Consider the following 25,100-nt stretch of genomic DNA (forward strand, 5'->3'; position numbering starts at 1 on the left):
GCGCCAACGCAACTCGCTACTACGCCTCCCTCGCAGCTTCGCACTCAAAAAATAAGCTAAATTCTATAAAAATAATCTCGTTGTATTTCAATTTAAATACGATTCAATTTCAACGACATGATCGCAAACTGCTGCGGTCCTTTCGAGAGCAGGAAATATACGATAACATTTGTAAAAACACAAGGCGAGAAAAAAGCAAATTCGTAAAGGGAAAAAAAACTTTTTGCGAATAGTAATTCAGCGGTAAGTTGCAAAAGTTACGGTTACAAAAACGCCACAAGCCGAAACGAATTTTCGCGCAGCATAAAAAAAGAATACGGAAAATTTCGCCTCCGGTGAAGGAGTAACCCTGGTTCAAAAACCAAGTTGCAAATATTATAAACTTTCATCATAAAGTTAAACCCCAACTTTGAAAACTTAACCGTCCTTTTCTTGCACCGCTTACCCTAAGGCTCTTCACTTTTCAAAAGAACTATAGCAATTTGTAACTTTGACGATGAAATATTATACGGGGCAACTTTTTACACAGAATATTTCTCATGTTAAATAAACTATAAACCAATATTCGCGGCTAATGCACGTTTATACTTTCTTAATAAATTCAATTTCCAGCGTCAATTCAGCTATAATACACGCGAGGATATGTAATTCCGATATAGGCTGATGAAACGTTTAAGAATGTGCATTTCCACCTTTATTTCCGATACCTAGGTATCATTTGAGACAGTTTATTTGAAACGAAACTGTCGATTATGAGGGGAAAACTTTGATCGGATACGACTTTATCTTCCTTGAGAACGCAAAATAAGATCAAACTCATCCACTGATATAGAAATGAAATTTAAAAATATAATATTATACATAATTCAACCGAAAGAAGAAATTAGAGGAGTAGAAAATACTATCAATTTAAATAAGAATCACAGGCATCATTCCGAAATTTGGAAAAATTCCCAAAAAATAATAATTAACAGAGCAAAGCCGGGTAAAATAGGCGATTTGGCCTTCCAATATGACACAAAAGTAGTGCCCGGTGGCTTTAATTTCTAAGAGGAAAGAGCTAGTGAGATGAATGAAGCGGCGATGAGTAGGAAAAAATAAGGGCTTTCAAAAACCACCTAGAAAATGTCAGGCCCATGCTCAGGGTGTCCACAAATTGAAAAACCGGTTTGGTCAAAAAATGTAAACTGGTTTTTATTGGCGCAATGCATTCTACACACTAAAGCGACAAAAACGTGAAAGGAATTTTCTGAAACTGGTTCATTAATTTGCAACCGGTTATCCAAAAATACCCAAAAATAATTGTACATAGAGAAAAAAGCTTGAAACAAAAGTTGCATGAGCGAGAAAAATTACACAATTCTGTCTAATCATATTTTGAAACCGGTTCATTGGTTCGTATTTAAAGACCAGTTTTTGACAATCACCTAGAAATTGGAGATAGGTAAAAAAGCTTGAAACAAAAATTTTAGGGCGTGAAAAATTACATGATAATTCTGATTATTCACATTTTGAAACCGGTTTATAAAGTTGCAACCAGTTATCAAAAAATACCCAAAAATTACCTATACTTAAAAAATAGAGAAAAAAGCTTGAAACAAAAGTTACAGAGCTTGAAAAATTACCTAGATACACAATTCTATCTAATCATATTTTGAAACCGGTTCATTGGTTCGAATTTAGCAACTAGTTTTTGACAATCACCAAAAAATTGGAGATAAGGAAAAAAGTTTGAAACGAAAATTTTAGGGCATGAAAAATTACATTATAATTCTGGTTAATCACATTTTGAAACCGGTTTATAAAGTTGTAACCAGTTATCCAAAAAATGCCCAAAAATTATAAATAGAGAAAAAAGCTTGAAACAAAAGTTGCAGAGCTTGAAAAATTACCTACACAATTCTATCTAGTCATATTTTGAAACCGGTTCATATGGTGCGAATTTAGCAACTAGTTTTTGACAATCACCTAAAAATTGGGGATAGAGAAAAAAGCTTAAAACGAAAATTATAGGGCATGAAAAACTACATAATTCTGTCTAATCACATTTTGAAACCGGTTCATTAAGTTGCAACCAGTTATCGAAAATTGCCTGAAAATTAAAAATAGGGAAAAAAGCTTGAAACAAAAGTTGTAGGGTGTAAAAAATTACACAATTGAGCATGGGCTTGAAATTTTCAGGGTCGAAAGCCCTCATTTGTCCTTACCCAACGCCGCTTCAGTCATCTCGCTAGCTCTTTCCACTTGAAAATTAAAGCCACCGAGCACTACCTTTGTGTCATACTGATTTCAATTTCAGAGAAAATTAAAATTGTCAATTTTTTTTTGCATGATGAGGGCTTTTTTCCAAGTAAAATTCATAAAAAATCAAAATATTCATGACTCAGAAAAATTTGTATTAGGTAGGTAGTATGTGCATAAAAAATATCAGATACCTATATTTTCAATTCAAATTATTTTGCATTTAAAAAACAGCATATACGTAGTGGGGGAGAGGGGCTCCATGACACAAAATCAAAATCCGTGAAAAAATATTTTTAAAATATACTTCTTTGTGGTAGAAGAGAGGCGAAGTTGAAACCTCCATAAGGCATATCGAGGGAACCCTTTTAATGTAAATGCAAAATTCCGGTCCCTTAGGTCAATTTGGAGAGGTGAGAAAGTGATGTGAGATTTTTCAAGGTCGAAAAAATGAGAAGAATTGAAATTTCTAGTACCCGTTCTACATCCCTGACTCGCTGGATGTAAGTAATTAAACTTTTGGCGTTCCTTCGATTAATTCTTATTTTCATCTTTTTAAAAATACATTTATCTTCTTTCAGCACCTTCTGAAAAATTTGAACATATTATACGAGAATTAAAAGTTAAAATTTGATCGAATTGTGTTGAAATGATTTCGGTTGATAATTGTTCCCAAAGTTCAGTAAAAAAAAAAACACAAAAAAACACAGATTTGTTTCCCTGATTCCGGATCCCCAAATTTTCCTTCATTCTGAGAAAAATCAGGATAAAGTTTTTTTTTGATAGTGCCTTCATATGTACAAATTAAGATCTAAAAACGATTCCTCGAGCAATCAGATCCACTGATGAACGAACCAACAGTTAACTTAAGGGTACCTAGGCCTACATGAAAAAAATTCATGAAAAATGAATGAATGAAAAAACATTTTACTCTGTTTTAAAGATGCAGGACCGACTGTCAGATCAACAAAAAAAATAAATAAATAAAAACTGAGTTAATCGTTCTCTTCATCACTTTCTCAAATCAGTTTTTAGTTCACGAAAAATAATTACCATGAAACTCATCGTCATCAATATTAAAATTCATACTTTCCAAAGCTGCACATTTTACCTCATTTTTGCACCACCTTGTATACTGTCATGGAACATATCAAGATGTATGTCAAAAATATAAAAATTATACCTCCAAAGTTCGTCACACAAAATGAACAATACGCGTCATTTTTCTCAACAAAACTGGGGATGATTCCACGTTTGATATTTTTTTCGAAATAAAACAGTTATACCCCACAAAAGACGGTAACATTTGAAAAACTTTCATTTCAAGTTTACTTTTTTAAAACTTATCTCAAATAAGTAGTCTTTTCTGTGTCTGGTATAAAAATAAGTACAGTATTTTTTCAAGTAGATAGTTAATATTACTCGAGCTATTCTTTTATAACGTATAATACCAATTTTTTTAGACTTCTATTTGTACAACTTTATAATACCAAACTAACAACGTAATACCTTTTAGTTTTAATCTCGGTACTGCAAAAAAACAAGGTGAAAGAAGGCGAAAAAATAACACAAACAGCCGCAGCAGCGTTCCAAAAGGATTAGATACGCAGTAGGTTAGGTAATAGGTAGGTATATAGGTATATCTACCTTATTCCAAAGTTTGAAAAATGTTTTATCGAAAGTGAAAATCCGTACTGTTTAAAAATTTAACCATACTTGGTCGTAATGAAAATGAAAAAAGAAAAATGATACCGGTTAAGCTATAGCTACGCCGCGCTGCTGTGCTCTGGTGTACTTCTACTACCTACGAGTATGCGGTAAAAATCTTCTACGAGTAAATCTACGACCTCGTATAATATGCCATACGACCGCTCGATGAAAACTCAGCGAAATCTCAAATTATCATGCTATAAAAATATAAATATTAGCGTAAGAGGGATAGAGGTAGTTGTGTTTTCACACGTACGCGTGATTTTCTTGCTAACGTATAAATACTCGATGGAAATTGTTTCTCGAATAGCTCGTTTGTAAATATTTCCTTTTCGTAAAATCGTATACACAGGCAATGGTAATGTTTACTCGACGCTGGATCTTTCCCTTAGCATGAATTTCTTATCGAATACGAATCTGAACTACAGGTGGAAGAAGTTTTCGTTGAGTATTGATTTCCAATACCTGTGTAGTGTGTAGCTAGGAAATGTAATGTAAACCGTAGAAGGAATGTAGAATCTGAATTAATTCAGTAATGGTAGTTATATCGTTGATATCTATACTTATCTACGAGTACTATATTCCACAATGTTGTAAGTTATTGAGCCTGAACCGCCATAAAAATCGCGTAAAGTGTTATCAAAACTTTATTATATTTTCGTTGGAGTTTCTTCTTACTTGCCAGCATACATATAAACCGGTCATTATTTTCCATATAAATTGATTCCACGCTGCACACTTGCACAGTAAAATGTACACAATAGATGGAACAAATTTTACTTGACGAAAGACGATCAAAACAACAATCACATCAGAAGTCCAGCCAGTCGTTTCACGAACAACAATCACCGAATCACCGGAATCGAAAACCAACTTTGGAACAACAGTTAGTGACAAGGAGTAAGGATTCTAACTAAAAAAAGAAAATAAAGTTCAACGTAATGAATACTGAAACTAATTATCGAAATACCCAAGTTCTTATCGAACAATCTGCTTCGATGAAAACAATAAAACAAACTGAATTAGAATAACAAACGCAGAAGAATCAGATCACACTCGAAACTCATCAGCCTTATGTACATCTAATTACGTAAGTAGATGATTATGATTCAAACATCCACGATGAGTAATTATTAATTAGATTAGAAAAGTGTTCAAATGTACATTTATAAGTATCGGTAAGTAGATAGTGAAAATATTTGAGTGTGAGAAAACATACCTTACGATCAGCCATTGGATTGGGAGATGAAGCTCAAGAACGTTGACTGAAAGATGACGGTGCGATCATTTCACGAACTCGAGACACTAAACCGTAAAGAGAATCTACACCGATGTCTAATTAATGTTTTAATTATTAAATAATCGGGCAACACGCAAATTATAAGACGAAATTACCAACATTTTATAAAAGTATTCAGCTATTCACGTTCAAACGAACACCGGAATCCGGAAGAAAAACAAAAACAAAAAAAATGTGACTCATAAAACACGAAATCAGTGTTGCCAGATTTCTTGAAAATAAAATCATCTGCAGCAATTTGATTTTTTTGTTGCGATCAACTGAACTTTCCAGTGAATTTTGGGAAATGGAAAAATTTGAATTAAATAAAAGAGTTGTTATTTAATAGTGTAAAAAAATCAGAGTTGGAACAAGACAAACAAGAGTACAATGGAAACTCACCACACGGATCAGCGTTTTTTTTCTAATAATCTATCCGCTAACACTGATTACAATCAAATGAAATAATTAAAATTTTTTTTCTTTTTTAATTACGGGTTCTCATTTTTATGATTCTTGCAATTGCGTGATTAATTTTGTCTTATTTAATGAATTATCTAATGATAGAAAGATAGCTTTGTTTCTCAAATAGAATTATGAAAGCATTGAAAGCTCACAGTCAGTACAGTCACATTCACATCAGTACTCAGCTCAGCTCCAACTTCCAAGAAGCGTCCGTTCTTTCCAAAAAAACCAGTTGGTTTAGTTTATTTTCCTCGTTTTCTCAAAAATAATTAAGATTGCATTCTCATATCTTCTTTAGCTCCTTTCTTTTATCCCACTGTGACGACTGACGAATTTGCATTTCTGTTTTAAAACTATTAGTAGATAGGTAGGTACTAGGTAACTAACTAACTGCCGACAGTAAAAATGAAGAAAATTTCGGATTAGGTATTGCGGCCGGATTCGGAATTGTGATTTCTCATTATTTCGATTACCTACCTATATTTTAATGAAAACATCCTGGAACCTCATTAATATTGCAACTATTATTGAAGAAACTAGGTATAATAGGAAAAACTAGGATCTAGATATCTATAATTGATCGAAAATAACACACATACGTATTATCATATCTGGAAGAGAAGTCGTATTTCCAGTAAGGTAAACCATTATTTTAGAGTAGGTTTTTTAGTAGCTTTCCTTATTCAAGATTACAATTTACCAATAAAAAACTGTCATTCAGACTAAAAAAATATTAGATAAGTACTCAGCAAACGTAAGAAAATAAACTCCTCTCATAAAAATATTGTTTTTGTACTTCTCAAAACACAAATTTTCAAAAGTTTGCCCCTCGCTTCACTAGTTAGAACTCTTCGATTGAAGCCGAAAAATACAGGCCATTTTGCCCTGGCATTCTCTTTAATGCTTCAAAATTGAAACTCCTAAAAAAAATTCAACTCTGAAATTTTGAAGCCAAAAGATTATTATTGATGGATGGAATTTCGTGAAAATTTAAAGTTTCAGAAACCTGCTGGAGGCTCCAGGAATTTTCACAAAGTCGCTGAAGGCTCCAAAACGACTTGAAATCCACCTGCAGCCGACTTTGTAGCGTATTGAAATTAGTTTGCAGAATGAATTTCGGCTTTCCAACTTCATTTGATGAACTTTCGTGGAAATTCCAAGTTTCAGTAATCTGCTGGAGACTCCAGAACTGCCCAAAACGGTTTGAAATATTTTCCTATCGATTTGCCAGGTCGAAAATAGGGTACATCCCAAATTTCAGCTTTCTATGGGTCAATTTGGTAAGATTTCGATTTTTCCCTTATTTTTGGCCTAAATTTGATTTTCAAAAATTCACCAAAAATCGAAAAAGGCACTTTAGCACTTGAAATTTTGACAGGTGATGAATTTTTGCTTGCTCTTTCGATCTACTATTGTACGGTTTAAAAAATTTCGTGCAAGTCCTATGTTGGAACGCAAAATCTGTGATTTCGGCTGACCTGTCAATCAAAATGGCCACCATTTTGTAAATATGGCCACTTTTTTTAAAGGACACAGACTAGAAATGTTCCTTTGGGCTACCCCGTTGAGAAAAAGGTTGCCCCAGAGGATCGATGGGGGGGGGTGCAATAGATCTTTAGGTGGGCCACCCAACCATTTACCGAATGTTGCAACAGTTGCAAGTAAATGTACTTACCTACCTAAAACGATCTTTGGATCATTTCGTTGTTAAAATTAACAAAATTTACCAATAGTTAAAATTTTTTTAAAATTTCTGTCGAAGGATTCTCTGTCTGAAAAAAACACAGACAATTTCAAAGCACCTGAACGTAAATTCGAATCTTCAACGAACCCATAAACAGTGAAATTTGCGCCATAATCCGAAAAAGAACCCCATCGCTGGTAAACTTATGGAAATCTGTTCGAAATAATCTTAAACACGAGGTAATCCACCGATCGAGTAGGGCATTTAAGCTACACAAATGGGTAGTAAAATATATCAGTTGGAGTTCAGAAAAGGAAATCCGACAATAATTTTTTCCGAAAGAGTTTTTCCCTTACACAGTGAACAAGTTTAGAGGAAATATTAAGATAGTTAAAAGTATTTAAATGTCTAGAATAATCGCGCCAGGAAGTGCAATATTTATCTCTTTCTTTAAAAAAGTATAAATTCGGCGTTGAAAAACGTCGAGAAAAAAACAATTTCAAAAAAGATTTCACATTCGTAAAAATATTTCGTGAAAAAAAACTTTTCTTTTTCACGCGAAATTTATACTTTTTTTTTGAAACATTTAAAACAAAAAATATATCAAACGTGCATTCCAAAATAAAAAAAAGTATCAATACCTACTTACTCTATAGACTTACATTAGCTATATGTAGAATAAAGTTGCGGCTTTATTTGTTGAAAATTAACGATATTATGCAACTCGAGCCTGCGTCTGGTAAATATTCCATACCGAGTAAATAATTACACGAGGCAAGATTCGCATTTTGAAAATGTTTTGACGACGGTAGTCATATTTTCGCGAATGTCAAAAAGTTAGGAAAGTTACTCGGCAAAGCAGACTATCTAACTCTATGTTCTTATTTACACTCTTGGGTTATTAATCTTTGTGCTTTCTCATTTCAGAGATTTTCGCTAATAAAATTAAACTGTAAAATTCCACCTAAGTTATAACACAAAGCGAAACGTAAGCTGCTTTCATAACAAATCAACGAGAAAACGATGAATTAAAAAAAATAAACCCATATAAATAATCTTCAAAGTGAGAACGAACAAAGATGAAAAAATATAACGACCCGAAATGGGCGAAACTGTCAGACAACGAAATGATTGATTAGATGAAAACGGTAACTCCAACTTCTCGCTTAGATGTGAAATGCATTCGTTCCCAGGTTTAAAGGAGGAAAAACTAAAGAAGATATTTTCCAAGAATAAGAAGAAGAAAAAAAAATGAAACATTCTGTGAAATACGAATCAGACTTAATTCAATCATTCCTACAGAAAAGTTCATCGGTTCTTCAAAAACGTGTTTCTTCTGCAAAGGTACATTGTGATTTTACCGCTGATTAAATTAGTCGTTTGCTGAAAAGCTTTCATCCAGCAAATGGAATAAAAGAAAATAAATGCAGTTATTATAAATCCATAAAGCGAGTAAAATACATGACCTATTTTTTTCTCTTCTCTTCGTACTTAACCATCGATGAATCAAGCGTACTATTTCTCTCTGAATCATGTCATAATGTAAAATAACTCGAATGATTGCTAGTTTTAATGGAAAAATATTCTGAAAAGGTTTTTTACCCTAAAATATACACACAGAGAGAGGTACACCGTATCTATTCCTATATTCATAACTTGATTTGAAATATTTACCAACGCACGGTGCATCGTTGTGGAGAAAACTCACAGAAAGATGTACCTATACTGCCTATACCTACCTACCTATTAATGTAAAATTAATTTTGATATTTTTAATACAGTATTTTACCAGCAATTTGGAATATTGAAACTTTTACAAGTATTCGACCGCGAATTTAAATTAGATTTCCAGCTCGCCAACTACTATTTTTTAAATAATTTAAATTGCAAAACAGTTCGTTCAACGAACACAGTCTGTTCCTCGTTGCTAAAATAATCAAACGCATAATTTCATCGTAAATATGGATCCGAAAAGCCAACATATTGTAGCCTATGGTACAGTAGGTATCCAAGTAAAATATAGAATCACCTTTGTATTTGTAGCCTATCCCACGGAAAAAGTAACTTCAACAAACGAAGGAAAACTACGTTTGTAAACATTAGCCGAGTACATTGAATACGAGTGATTGATTTGAGGGAAACTTTTAACATCTCTTGAGATTAATTCATCATTATTCATTTACAGAGCTTTTACAAAGTTTGTTCGTTGTTCGCCGAAAGTTTTCCCAAAGAAGAAAATATACTCGAAGGAGAGAAAAAAATGTCACCAAGTGGAATCGTCAGTTTCATCATAGTTCACCATGTTTTCAATTTCATCAACGATAAGTACCTACCTACTTCTCTGGCATCAGTAATTGAAGATGGATGCGATGAAATCAACGACGATGTTGCATTCGAATACTCTCCAAGTATTATCTTAACGATCAAATTAATTTTTCAAACCACCAGCAAGAAAATATGAATAGCTTTGTGATGAATAAAAAGAAACGTCATTTACGTTGTTTTTCATAATTGCAGCAAATCTTCGTATAGTCTATCATCGCTCTTGTATAGACTATGCATAATCTGCTTATGACAACATTTTGCTTGGTTCGTTTCTGTTTTCGATCTCTTTAACTTATACAAAAAAATTTCAAAAAATAAAAAACACTTCAATAGTGGAAGTTTTTTTAACAGATGTTAATCGAAATAAATTTTCTCTATTTTACGAGAGTCGTACCGACTCACCGAGCGTATAAAATAATATCTTCGAGTTCAATCTTATTGTTAGTTTTCTGTTTCGAAAGCATTGTTTAATGGTGTCTGTTGAGAGCATGTCAAGCTTTGAGATTTGGATAGGTACCTATAAACTTGTGAACGAGTACCATTAGGAAAATACTTTGCATGCACATGTTGCTTGTTTGTCAAATTGTAAGTGCATAGCGAATGACTGTTGAGGAAAAAAAACTGATTTGAATTGTGAAATGTACAAGTTTCCAACCGTGGGAATGGACGCATTGTAACATAGTTACTTTGAAAGTTGAGCGAATAAGTTTTCTTCTAATCATTAATTTTGAAGCAGATGCAGTTCAAAAAGGTCGTTGTTTTGAGATCTCTATTTTCTATCTGGCATCATATGTTGAATTATTGAAATGTAAAATAACTGTAGGTGTTTTGTTGATTTTTTTTTAACTTACAATTATAAAGGGTAGGAAAAAATTTAAATCAAAATGGAAAACATTCATGAAATTCATGCATAAATTCTGGTCCCATTTGAGATATTTCATGAGCTTCGATTTTCTTTTGTTGCTTAATTCAAGAATTTTTCGGACTGAAAAATTGAAATAGATGAAGTGCAACATACTATGATTGTATTTTGGGACTTTGAGACTTGAGAGTATGTGTTACCTAACAATTACTGAGAGAAAAATTTGGTTTTCTAAAAATAAGTCTGTAATTCTCGATTATCCCCTCAAAAACAAAAACAAAACAAAAAATTCAGGGTGCTCCATCCAGAAAATTCCAAAAAAAGAGCTTCCGGATTGCTGTTTAGGTATGTAAAATAATTATTTTAAAAAAAAGTTGTTATGGTGCAATATGACCTAAAAATGCATCTTACATCATGCTATTTATATCCCATGACATAAAGATGCATGGTAACATGGGAAATTATATAGGGTGTGTTAGAGGATGCACTTGAAGGTTACCGGGCTACGTGCCAAAGACCAAGAGTATGTAAGATCACTTGATTCCAGCTATCAGGTTATCAGCCATGGCAGGAGTCTTGTCAGATGATGAAGGTTAAGTGTAATTCTATTATAGGCATGTGACAGGGATCTATCCCATTGACTTTTTAGATATGGACTGCTAGCGGTACATAAGCCAATGGTATTGAACATAGTTCATCAGTTAGTTGAGGTTTGGCTTCTGAGCATGCTGGAACTGAAAAATGACGTTTTGTACCAGGTGATGATATTATACCTCCCGCACCTCAGTGTAACTGTACCTGGGTGGTATAATGTCACAACAGAGCTGGCGCATGAGCAGATTGCAACCCTCGACTTACAATGTTCAAGACAATAGCGGTATGTTAAGCTTATGGGCCGCTAGCAGTCCATATCTAAAAAGTCAATGATCTATCCCAAGTCGCACATTCTCTATTTTTGCCCAATGTAGATTTGGGATTGATATGTTTTATTAATCATTTTAAGTCAGATTTACCCAAAGGGATTATCTGACGTTTGGTTTTCTTTTGCAGCCAATTTGGGATGTGCCCAGGCATCTTGAATTGGAGCGTGTTTAATCAGTTCTCTTGTAAGTAAAGCAGCCATCACAGCCACTATTATTGGAGTAGGCAAAAGTCAAGGAGATGGTGAGACTGCCAGTAGTTGGTATGTATAGACTTACATGGTGGTGCCTCCACTAAATTAATTATAGCCTAATCTAGTTAATTGATGAAGTCATTTTATTGTAGGTTGGTGACAATGATCTAAGACCTACAAACGTTTTAGTCCTTTTAGCATATTTAATTATAGCAAAAATATAGTTAGATAAGATGTTAATGTCTGTTAATTGCCATGATTAGCCAAAGTCCGTACCACCAAGGGTACCTAGGTACCTTATTTATTTAAAATGAATATACTAAGTATATATCTAATATATTATGTACATATGATGAATGTTGCTGAAACTTTAATAAAATAAACCTTGCACATGTACATCCCGGGAAAAAATGTTTAGATAAAACTTGATCAAAATACAGGTATCTAATTTGATCAAAAAAATGTCTCTATCAAAATAGATCAACGTTAATTAGTTTTTATAAAAATTGATATAATAAGATCTATTTTGATAGAGACATTTTTTTGATCAAATTAGATACCTGTACCAACTTTGATCAAGTTTGATCAAATGTAATGATTTTTTTTTAAATAGCCATATTTAACCAGTAATAATGCTGAATGACTGCGAAAATGTAATGTCTGCTTAAAATGAGACGTTAGTTACAAAATTTTCATCAAAAAAAGCGAAAATTTAAAAAAAATTCGTGACCTGGACTGGGGATCGATCCAGAGACCTCTCACTTGCCAGTCATTGTCCTTAACCATTGAGCTACCCCGTTGCTTGAAAGTCTAGGGGCATCCGGAGTATATAATCTCCTGTTGTGGGTCTGGACTTGGAAAAAATTCACTCATGCTCATTGAACTAGAGCAAATTTCAACTATTTTCAAAGATTTACCTAATTTATCAACCTCAGAACATTTTTTCAAACGCAAATATACGTTTTTATACATGCTGATTGTGATAGTTTTTTTTTGGGAACAGAATGAAACAAAAATATTTTTTGAAACTGTACCTAGCTATTAAGTGTATCAGATAGGTATGCATGATTGAATGCATAACCTATCCACATACACAATACAACTTCTTTTTCAATTTTTTTCGCAAAAATTAATTAGAAAAAAAAAGGGTTTGATCAAAGATGATTAATTTTGATTGAAGTCTTTACATAGTTTGATCAAATTCGGTCAATATTAATAAGAAGCTTGTCATAATTTGATGACATTTTATTGAATTAGATCAAGTTATATCAGGTGCATGCAATAATCTGAGTGTTGTTTGATCTAACTTGATAAGGTTGGTTGAAACAGTTGAATCACATTCGATAAAATTTTATCAAATTAGGTAACATGATTAACATAATGATATCACTTTTGATCTAAATTTATCAAAAAACACTGGGAGCAGTAGATCTTCTCAGATATGACTTAATCTAGGTTGGTCTAATTTCATAACATTTGATCAAACTTGATTGGGTTGGTCAAATCAAATACATATATCATTTTTGATATGACTTGATCAAATTAGATCTAAATTGATCGAACAACGCTAGGACCAGTATATCTTTCTTGATACAACTTGATAAAATTTCATAACATTTGATCTAATTCAATAAGGTTAGTGGAAACAGTTATATCAAACTTGATCAAAATTGATCAAATTAAGTAAGTCGTAATATCAAACTTGATCTAAATTGATCAAAGAAGGGTGAGACCAGTAAATCTACCTTGATATAATTTGATCTAGGTTGATAAACTTTCATGCAACTGTACCAAGAGTTCTATCAATGTAGATCAACTTTTATCAAACTGTTTCAAGATTTCTATCAAAATTGATTAACTTTTATCAAACTACATCAAGATTTTTGTCAAAATCGACCTATTTTGATCAAATTTTATCTAGACATTTTTTCCCGGGATAGTAAAGTATTATATGTTCATTTGCTTGATTTGCTATGTATTCTGTGTCTGTTAGGGTCAGTTGGATTACTCAGTTTTATGCCTATTCGAGCTAGCTAAGTATCTGATAAATCTCCCCGCTAAAGGGATATTTATTGACAGAATTACTAAGGAGATCATTCGACACAAGCTCTCTTATAGTAATCCTTCCCACTTTAACAATAACAAAGTCTTCCAAAAAAATGATTAGGTACCCGTTTCTGCATTTTTTTTTGTAGAATTTTTAGTTGGTAAGTAATTTAGAGTAATTATTACACCAATTCGAAAATTTTATAGAATGCTTTATTTTAGACATATCTTGCAATGTTTTGCTCAAATTTCTTGACATTTCATCGACTTTTAGCAACTTTTAAATATTTTCATGTAATTCTCATCAACTTTTAAACAGTTTTTGCAAAGTATTCCTCCATTTCATCAAAATTTCATCACTTTTTGAAGATTTTCAGTCATTTCAATGTCCGTACATGCTTTTAAATGATAGTTTACTTACTCAATTAATGCAACTTCTTATTTCATTTTTGACAAATTTTGGTGAAATTTCACAATACTTCACAAACTTTTATTCATTTTTATCATTTTTAATCTATTTTTTGTGCCATCAACTATGTTCCTATTTCCTAACAATAAAATTGCCTCTTGTGGATCAGAAACATTCTTAGAATCTGTAATTTTTTGTGATCGTTTTCTTCAAGATGAACATTTTTATGTTTTAGATCGTGTTCTTCAAGATGAACATTTTTATGTTTTATTAAACATTATTTTTGAAAAAAGTCTTCCTGAAAAAATGAATCACGCGTCACCAAACGAAAAAATCATTCGCTTACAATATTGGTTTTTTAAATTGTCGATTTACCCCTAAAATGAATAAAATCTCAAATTTTCATCTCAGAAGATCATCTTAATTTGAACTTTGTAATTTTAGCACAAATTGTCGGTATATTTTTTTAAAAAATGGATCAGACTTTACAAAATAAGCAATTTTGTGTTCCATCGTCGTCGTCGTGGTTCCTTATCCTTTACAGGACATTGGAAATCGCATTTTTGTGGTACCCTAACAGGGTGAGGCGTATGCCTATTGCCACTGCGATTATTCTAGGGAATTGACGTTGTTTCGAGCTTCCACTAGTAGTTTCCCGTTGCTTTCTAGTGACATCTACACAAGCACCTTGGAGCTAGCCGGGTAGTTTAGAGACCCTGAGCTCCTCAGTGTTGACCTCTATAGACGCTCGAACCAGTTTCAGCTTTTTGATTCTGCTAACAGATGGCGTGCATTATCTGTTAGCTCGGCTAAACTGGTAGTCCCACGGTACTTGGCGTGTAATGTTGATAATTGCATGGAAGATTTTTTTAATTACACACACAAGCTTGCCTCTGTAGCTGGGTTTGAACCGGGTACCTCGTGAACGAAACTTTAGATATTTTTAGCAGTTTTCATGGCACTTTTTTCAGAAAATCAACTTTGCTTGCTTAATTTTTTTTTTTATTTCAATAAGTAGGCGTTTTACTTTCCGAACAGCGCGAAGCGATGTATAGGAAAGTATTGTTTTCGGCCGGAAAATGAACTTTGGAATTTACACTCGTTTTTGAAATTCGACTTCACACAAGTTTGTTTTGAGCAATTTTGAGATGATGTATGTATGTATGTATGTATGTATGTATGTATGTATGTGTCAAAAAATGTCTGTACACGCGATAAAAAGTGACCTAATGATGATATCTCATTGAAATTTGCACAGATGGTCGGAAGTATGGTAAAGACGGCACAGTAAGAATTTGAAGTTCGTAAGTGCCATAGAAAAATTTTTATGAGCCTTTAAATGCGAAAAAAAGGAACGTATAGGCAACTCCAACATTTGTTAAGGCTTAGTCTTTATGTGGTAAACATCACACATGTTTTGTCTCCTTTTAGTTCACCTCATAAGGCGCGGCGCGGTCCGAATTAGTTACGCTTTATTTTAAAGTGATTATTTTATGAATATGCCGCATCGCCATGGCGGGGTGGGTGTTTCTCATTTTTACGATTTTTCGATACCTACTTTATGTTCGGAAAGTTTGTGATGCGTAGCATCAGATTTTTTTAATAGAAACTTGGAGGACTGTGAAAGATGGTTGAGAAAAAATTTGTCCATCTGGTGTTGTTTTTTTTCAAGTCTTTATTTTGAAATGATATTTCGTTTATCAAACGATTTCTGCAAAACGTAACAGATGAGTCTTACAGTCTTCTTTTCAATAGTTTTCTATTTGAGAAGAAAAACTGCAAATTTTTATTCATTTGTTTTTCCCAAAAAATTAATTTTCTTCCAACAAGAATTTTTTCATAAACTATTTTTTCGAATAAAATTGATCAAATGGAATTCAAAATAAAATTATGAATAAGAAACCTGCTAATGCTAAATGACATTTCCTTTTCAAAAGGAACGATTTTGGACTAATCTGATCAAAAATTTGCAAAGATCATCATTCGACTTATAATACTATTACTTATATAAAAACTTTAAACATCGACTTACCTGTCATCATAAGTGAACTCGGCATCCAGTGTGTTGTAATTGATGAAATATGCCAGCAGAGCGCATAATACAGCATTCCTTTCCAGTCTTAAAAAAGGCCAACGAAGCCTCATGATTCGTTATTCTTTTTCTTTAAAGATTACAACATGGTTTGTAATTCTGTACAACACGAATCTGCCAGTCGATTCCTTAAGATCTACGTATTTGGGAGATCATGCTTCATGTTTTATAGTCTGAAACACAAATATGACAAATTTTTGTTATATAAAAAAAATCAATTCAGCATTTCTACATTTTTTTGGAAACTGTCTAACTGATTGTAAACGTAACTATGTATTTCTATAGGCACCTACAAAATCGACCAATACAATATGATTACAAGAATAATTATTTCAACGAAAAAAGATTTTTCCTGCATATGAAAAGATGAAAACCACAAGTTACCCCACATATTGAATCATACCACTTGGGAAAAGTATTTAAATATTTCTGGAGCTAAAATGCAAAAAAAAGACCAATTTTTAGATACCTACGCCTGAAGCGAATCTAAAACATTATTTTATACACTTATATCTACAGCAATAGTAAAATTTCAGTCGGTTATTTTCCCTCTTATAGGTCGTTACTACAGGCAAAGTGAAAAATAAAAAAAAGGAGTTTCAGAAAAGGTAAAAAACAAAATGAATTCCATTCGAGGAAATATTAATTACGGTAAAAAGTGCCGTTGGAATTTACATAATTTATAAATGTCCGAAATACACAGGCAGAAGAGAAGAGAGAAAGAGTAGGTAGGTAGGTAAAAAAAAAGGCCCAAAAAATTTCTATTATAATGAAACACAACGAAATACAATTTAAATACGCTAAAAATGAACAAGCATTTTTGAAATATTTTCTCACTAAATATATTTTCATTGTTTATGGTAGAAAAATAAATTGTCGAAATTACGCAGGCAGGTATATATAGACGCGCGCAGAGCCAAGAAAGGCAGACGTAATTTTCAATTTTCAAAGCTATTTTTTTTCTCTCTCACTCCAGATGATAAATATAATATTACTCAACAGATAAAGCCTTCGTTTTAAATTAAGTCCCGAGCTCTCTTATTTATTTCGTAGATATTCCCTCGCGAAAATGAAAATGAAAAAAAAATTCCAACGGCCATTAATTGTATAGCGTTATAAATATGGAAAATGTAAGAAAATTCTACCGTTTTATCCAAATGCGCCCCCTTTAACTGTAGAGCAATTAAAAAAAAAGTTTATGAGACAGAATAAGCCGATAATATTGCTCTGGTATCTCGTTATCACTTTTTTCTTAATAAACATAAGGCGGATTGGCTTAGTTTAAGAACAAAAGGATTGGCTGTCTTTTTTTTCTCTCTACTTTTTTTTTTTTTTTGTATAAGGGTGAAAAATATGTTTTAACGTTTTTTTTTTCCTCGTCGTTTTAAAGATTGTATAGTAATTTACCTTGATGCTCATTTTAAATTTCGCTTTGTCTATAATTTAACTTCTTTTATAGAAAATTTACGTGGAAATCTAATAAAACGCAATTCTTTCCATATCAAAGTGATTCGAAATGAAATTTCATTGCGACAAAGGGAAAAGGGTTCTGTGTTTCATTTCTTTACTTCGTCTCACTTTCTCTGGCGCTCTGTTTCTGCGAAAACCGCTGTTCATTTTAAGCTAATTTCAATCTTTTTGTTGGAATTTTTTCAACAACGTGAAAAGACGCCTCGTCGAACACACAGAATGAATGAGAAGCGGGAAAAAACGAGTTTTTTATCAGATGTGTTAGGTCGACGTCGAGTTTAAATTTCTCCAAAGGTCGGAATATGGTAGTAAACTTCCGCGCAACAATTTTGCCAAAAATTGGAAAAACGTGCGTCGTACGATGCTCTATTTTGCGAATGGTTTCTGGTACGAGTAGCTCGTGTTTAATATGCACAACAGGCCGAAATATCGGGCGACATATCCTGCCGTTTTAGATATTAAAACCACACGTGAAGTATTTCGCCATATATACGATAAATTTCTCCTTCTATGCCGTTTTACGAGTACGTTTTACCCCCTAGATATACAAAACAGACGCGCGTGCCGGTTCATAATTTTAAAATATTAGACTCTATTCAAAATGGATTAACATTCCTTTGTATGTGAAAACGCGCCGAGACTCGGCTCAATCGATAAACCTCTCGATGTATACAAAAAATATCCCGAAATCATGTCGAATAAACAACCAGCCAATTTATGTGTACCGAGATAAGATGTGTTTTTTTCCATCTCCTTTTCGTTCTCAGCATCGTCTCTTGTTCGGGCTAACGATGTGAATTTGAATTTTTCTCTCGTTATTTTTCCCCCTTACGAGTAGGATAAGATGTTGGACCAGTTATTTTGGTAATTTTTGGTCACGAGACGAGACGTATAGTAGGTAATCGTTTGATGTTTTATTTTCTCTGCGAGGTTAATTTTCATAAATTCGGAGACTTGTTATTCTTATTGGTATCGAATATAAGTTGTTTTTTTAACAGAGAATTTGAGCACAATTGAGATGAAAACGAGTACCTACCTTTCTGTAAATTTACAATGGTGAATAGAAAAACTATTTTTTTCTCAGGTTTATCGATTTTTTTCAAAAATTGTTTTATGGACTTCTTTTGCTGAGTAGATTAAAGAACCCCATCATTTTACTTTCTTTATCAATTCTCAGCGAAAAGTCGAAGAAAAGTTTTTGTCTATTTCTGTGCGAATCAAATTTTTCGTTTTAATGCTTACCCAACCTACCACAATTTAGAGTACTATAACATACATTGTTGCTTAAATTTTGAGTAAATCTGACTGCAAAGTCTCAAAGAATGCTGAAACGAACGAGATTCAAACCCATTTTACAGAAATTTTGAAAGTTCAAAAATAATTTTTTTTGCAAAAGCTCTTATTTTTGAAATGAACCCATGCCAAATCCAGAAGCTATTAAAGTTCGAAAAAATTCAAAAAATAAACGAATTTTAATTTTTTTGCAAAGAGTGTAATTTTTATCAACTTTTTCATGAAATACGTCAGAAAGAGATCAAAATAAGGCAACTGAATAAATTAAAATTTTTTTTGCTGTTTGGAATTGAAAATTGATTTTTTTTCGAATTTTGATTTTTTGTGATGAGTTCATTTCATCGAGTGAAAGGGGTTTTTTCAACTTTTTCAACAGATAAAAATAATATGGATCAAATGGGTCAACTTCACCAATCAAAACTTTTTTTCATGTTTTGAATAAAAAAATCGCATTTTTTCGCAAATTTAAAATTTTTTGAATCGACTTTACGAAATCACTCCATCCCAATTTTTTAATATGTTGTTCAGCATGAACAGTTGTCCATTATATATTTTTTTCAGAATTTTTGAGAATCGGAACGATATGAAAATTACGTTTTGAAACGTTTCGAGCTAATTTTTCGCACGAAAAAAGTGTCAACACTGATTTTTATGCTATCACCAAAAAGGCTTTCAAAACCTCTATCTATTGGAAAAAGTTCCATTTTGGTAGGTATCGCGGTTATCGAGTAATCCACTGCCTAAATGGATGATATTTCAAGTTCACTGAAAACTTTGATACCCCCTAGCAGCCTTTGAAAAAGGGCTAGAGGGCTGCGATTTGCGCCACTAGTCATCCTTTCGAATATTTCCACAGCAAAAATTTCAAAAAAATCGCCGACCCCCCCCCCTCCCTTACCAGTTCTTGGTTGAATTGACGTAGAATGACCCTAATTCTAATTTAACTGACATACCTAAGCCCTATGAGCTCCACAATCAGACCCCCTCTTTGAAAAAAATTGAAAAATTTGCTTCTTGTAATTTTTTAGATCATTATAGAGGTGCTCAATTCAATTTTCAGCTCAATTTTTTCGATCAAAGCCTCCTAAGCTTGAAATAAGGACTCAAATTTCAACAGCATTGCAAAATTGTGTAATTTATGCTTTGTTGAATTTTTTCAAGGACTGATTTTGAATTTCAACTCATTTTTTTAGACAAGTCCCCTCCTTAAGACCTCAAACACGTGTCTTTTTCAATTATTACGTGAAATTTGGAGACTTGAGTAGGTATTGTGAGGTCTTAAAAGGTTCCTATCGAATGAAATAAAATTCAAAATCAGCATCCTTAAAAACTAGACAAATTACGTACTGACCACAATTTTCGTTTTTTTTCTACAATATTCAGTGCTTTCAATATTTAAGAAACTTTTTTGAAGTTTTAAATCTTCCAAAAATTATTTTTGTATGCTCGGCTAGTCTAAACTGGTGGATTTCTGGAAGGAGCGTTTTATTAGGAACTGGAAATCGAATCTCCGGCTCTTCTATCTAATGAAAATGAGTTTTATTCTTTGTGATAAAATTTGAGATTAATTAACTGATTAATAGACTTTTTTTCTATTTTTCTACGGATAGAAGTGCATGAAAATGAAAATTGCCTCCTTAAATGTTGAAGAGGGAGTTGTAGCCAAAGCTGAGAGTTTGAGAAGAATATTCCGAACCATTTTTCGTTTAAATAAGTATTGGGAAAATTTTGTGTAGGCACTTTACTGGTGAAAATTTTGGAAAATTTAGCAGTATTCTGGAAAATTGTGAATGTATAATTATAAAATCTCACACTCGAATTTGCTCTCAAAAAATGTAAAAAAAGTGAATAAAATCTGTAAAATAATAACCTTCCTCTCCCACTTATCTCTTCTACCAAGTTGTTGATTTTTATAAAGAATTTTTTAAAATAAAGATACAATTTATTTAAAAATTCACAATTTTTGCGTCGGCATTCTCCCAAATAATCTCATTTTTAAGATGAAACCTCCCCCTGTTCTCAACTTTTAACCTTCTGTAGAGATATGAGGCTTCAAAACTTCGAAAAAAATTGTAAAAAAATGGAATAAGTGAATCAAAATTAGTAAACTTTTTTTTTGTTGAAAACTTCGCATTTCTACGTCATAATTTAGAAAAAATTGTTAAAAATTAAAAATTGAAACCTGTAAAAATTTACTCGTTAAAAATTTCTCATTTTTGGATCAAAATTCTTCTAAGACCCTCTCAAGAAAAACTCTCTCTAGTCTTTCCCAAAAAATGTTGGTGCCCTAGTGCCTCCCATCGACAGTGCTTGGGACACCAAAAAGGGCTTTCCTTGAAAGAGAGTGGCGATGTGGAAATAAATTCTGAAACAGAAATTGAAAACTAACAAACTGTTTGTTGTTTTTAATTTATGCATTTCACTTTTTTTGGACTTTCTCCAACTAAGAGGCTCTAATATATTAAAATCAATGTTGATTTGGAAACCAAAGGAGGTTTTTTCTTGGAAAAAATACGTTATTTAGAAGAATTTTGAAATGGGAAATTTTCAAAAAAAATTTCACTGACTATGATTTTCATTCATTTTTAAAATTTTTTTTTTATTTATTCAAACATGACATCCATAAAAGGGTATTAATATGGAAATAGATTGAGCGATAGATGTTTTAAAAAAAATATTATTTGCAAGAATTCTGAGGCATAAATGGAAATTTGAGAAGGGAGCTTCTTGCTCAGCATTTTTTGTACTTTGTAAAATTTTGGGTAATTTTTATTCTATCAAAAAATGCTGATGTGGTATCTAATCAATTTTTATGTCAATTTATTTACCTACCAAGTTTCATGGATCCTTTGTCAATGTTTTAATATGTAATTGTGCTATTTCTAGGTTCATTAGGGATTATTATTTTGAGCTAATTTTCCATTTTTTTTGAGTACAAAATTGCAACAATTTGAGACATTTCAATCATTTTTATGTGATTTTTTGTTAGTTTTTGAGCAATTTGAAAAATATATTTTATCAACCATTGCTTCGTTTTCAATCATTTCTGTATCAATTTTTGCCACTTTTAAAAAATCAACATGATTTTTAAAAAATTTGGAAAAAAATTTAAAAGTAGGTAGGTAATGATTATGTTTTTTTTCAAGTTTCAAAAATCTTTTGATTTGTTTATACCAGCTTTTTTGGTTGATTATTTAGGCAATTTTCTTGAAAATGCAGAAAATAAAAAACACCTCCTCCCCCTCCCAAGAATAGTTGAAATTGTTGCTACTCACAGCAACATTGGAATGCAGTATTACCTACAGTTCGCTCACGAACCTCAAACAAAGAAAAAAAAAATCACCCAACCTATGAGAAAATCCACCCGAAAGTACAAATAAGCGCCACCAAGTCCACCCAAATTGAACTCAGCAATTACGACGCGGAGACGCGAAAATCGCAACACATTCGTTAACTTCTTGATAAAAATCTGAAAAATAAATTTACCGACATAATTCTTGGGTAAGTCGAAAAATATTATTTGGTGGAAATGAAAAATGTCTCAATAAAGACGATAAATCTATTGACAATGAAACTTGTCCGGAACTCCAGCAGCGTTGAACACCCCACAAATCACGAAAACGAGCTTTTACTTGTTTCAGTTACACAGCACGCACCGATAATACTTTTTCTTTAATTCTACACAACACAATATGATGTACCATGTTTTACACTCTTTCATACCATAAAACTTCGAACCGATGTAATTAAATTTACCGGGCTAATTCGTTTTAATTTTTTCAAGCAGAAAAAAACCCAGAAGATTCTTGTGTTTTTTTTTTAAACATTCGTGTCGAATAGAATACCTTTACTTATACACAAGTATACGATAGGGGTGGAAAATATAAAGAATACAGTTTAAACCCCAAAATTAATGATTAAAAAAGCTTATACTTTTCAAGGTTGAAAATAATTATGGATATTTTCAACTTTATTTCAGGCGAACTAGCAATTGCTAAAAAATTCATTTATTCTATGCTAATCCACCGTGTTTACCCGTTTGCTTAATGTAAATTTTAAAAGACTGTAATACCACAAATGTGTTTTATTAGATAATTGCCTTCGTAAAATATTTACTCTTTTTTTCGAAATTTTATCCCGGTATTCGTGCATTACTCGACGAGTAAGTACGTTCGTGGGTAATGTAATATTTAAAAATAGACTTTGAATAAATGAACGTTGTGTTTATTTTTTCGAAATTATTTTACAAATGTTTTGTGTATTTTTGTAGGTACTTGTACGACCACGTAAAGATTTATAATACATGATTTCGAGTATTACAAAATGTTTCATAAAGAAACTTCTATACGAATTTGCCCTCAATTTTCCCACTCGTCTAAGATTAAAAATTAATAAGTACTTGGTAACCTGAATTCTTATGCAGCGTTACCGCGTAAAAGTTGGAAATTACTTCAGCCAACAAGTATAGGTAAGTGAATTATGTAGGCCTAAGTATTGATGTTTTTATTTATGAAATGGTCTCTTTGAAAGTTGAACGTTAATTCTGATTTTACATTCCTCAAAATTCCTCGAGTTCTCAAAATATTGGTAAAAAATATACCAATTACTGGCAAACACAACGTACGAGTAGGTAGGTACCTACATATCTACTTTCTCAAAGACTAAATTCTCAGAGATGGAAGAGAAGTGAAAAGTAGATAGGTAATTTATTAAAAAACATATTACACGAGTTAAAATTTCATTCTCAGTTTGGTCTGACGATAAAGAGATAATAACTTTGGAAGTTTATAGTATGGCGAATATGGCGAAAAATACGCATGAATAAAAAACTTTTGTTCAGCAGAGGAAGCAGGAAGAACACTGCTGGAGTTAATTTGTCACACACGAGTTGAGCAATGAAACTATACATAAATGCACATATTGTACTATATACGTATACGATCCATGTTCTAAGATAAAACTTGATTAAGTTATGATTTAAGCTCACTCTAAAGGAAACTATGAGCAGAATTTTTACTGCTGAATGAGCACTGTAAATCAACTAACTGCCGGATGACAATTTTAATTGGGTGAAAGAACTCGTTGGTTGAATTTTATTCGCGTAAATCAGAATATGTATATAGAAAACGCCATTTTCTTTTACTAATGATCGTGTATGTGGTAAGCTATTAGAGAAGTTTCGTCGCCCGATGATTCATTAATGTTTGTGGCTAAAATTCATAACGCAGGATTTACGCTTTGGCTCTCTCTTACTTATATTGGCGAAAAAGATAGAAAAAAAAAACTTCCAAAGTGAACTTTTTTTTTCTATACGAGTATTCCTATAACGTTAGAACAAGTGTACTTGTGTAACCTTTTCATGTAATTTACTCGGTGGAAAATTTTTCGGTTCCTGTGTAATTACGAGTGGAAAAAAAAATTACAGGAATGCGAATTAAAAGGTAATGTTGAAAACGCTGAGATAAGAATTTTAGCGAAATTTCCTTCGTAATTACAATCACAACAATGTGAACAGCCAGCAAATAGTACAGACAAGATAAATGGACGAGAAACTCGGACTGATGAATAAAAAACCTCTACAGTAGCAGAAAAAAAATACACTACCTGAATGGAAAAAAAGGAAACTTTTTAAAAGATTATTTCTTTCGCTAGGTACCTATGCTTTTAATTTATACACCTATTTATTGCTTGTTTATTACTTTTAAAGGAATTTATTATTCGACTTTGTAAAGCTGCGCAGTTGTAAGCGAATACTTCTTTTCTTCTTCTTCTTCTTTTTTTTTTTAGCCAATTTACCTCGAAGTAATTTGAATAAGGAATCGGTGTTTTGCAAGTTTTCTACATTTTTAACGCAGTTTTTTTAGTATCGAAGAGGAAGGAAATTCTTAAAGAAAGTAGGTAAGATATACCATCGAAACCTATTATTGAAACAGTCGATCAATTATGATAATTAACTTCCAACATGCTAATAATTAATCAGATACCAATTCTTGGAGAATTCGAGTTGGTATAAATAACAAACCGTGTAATTATCGTACCTAGAATACGAGTACCTATCTGAGAGTAATTAGATCTTAATAATTATATTTTTTTCTAAATAAAGGGTAGGT

General features: G+C 32.3%; 1 protein-coding gene across 1 annotated transcript in view; it reads right to left on the minus strand.

The window, feature by feature from the left end:
- LOC135842966 (protein O-mannosyl-transferase TMTC2-like) overlaps positions 1-25,100 on the minus strand; it is a 533,307-nt gene that overhangs the window by 494,995 nt on the left and 13,212 nt on the right. Inside the window, exon 2 of the mRNA XM_065360664.1 lies at positions 16,168-16,400. Within this exon, the coding sequence (XP_065216736.1) occupies positions 16,168-16,280 (113 nt within the window). The 5' untranslated portion in view covers positions 16,281-16,400. The remainder of the gene's footprint in view (positions 1-16,167; positions 16,401-25,100) is intronic.

Source organism: Planococcus citri, chromosome 4, assembly GCF_950023065.1.
Source record: "Planococcus citri chromosome 4, ihPlaCitr1.1, whole genome shotgun sequence".
Taxonomy (NCBI): domain Eukaryota; kingdom Metazoa; phylum Arthropoda; class Insecta; order Hemiptera; family Pseudococcidae; genus Planococcus; species Planococcus citri.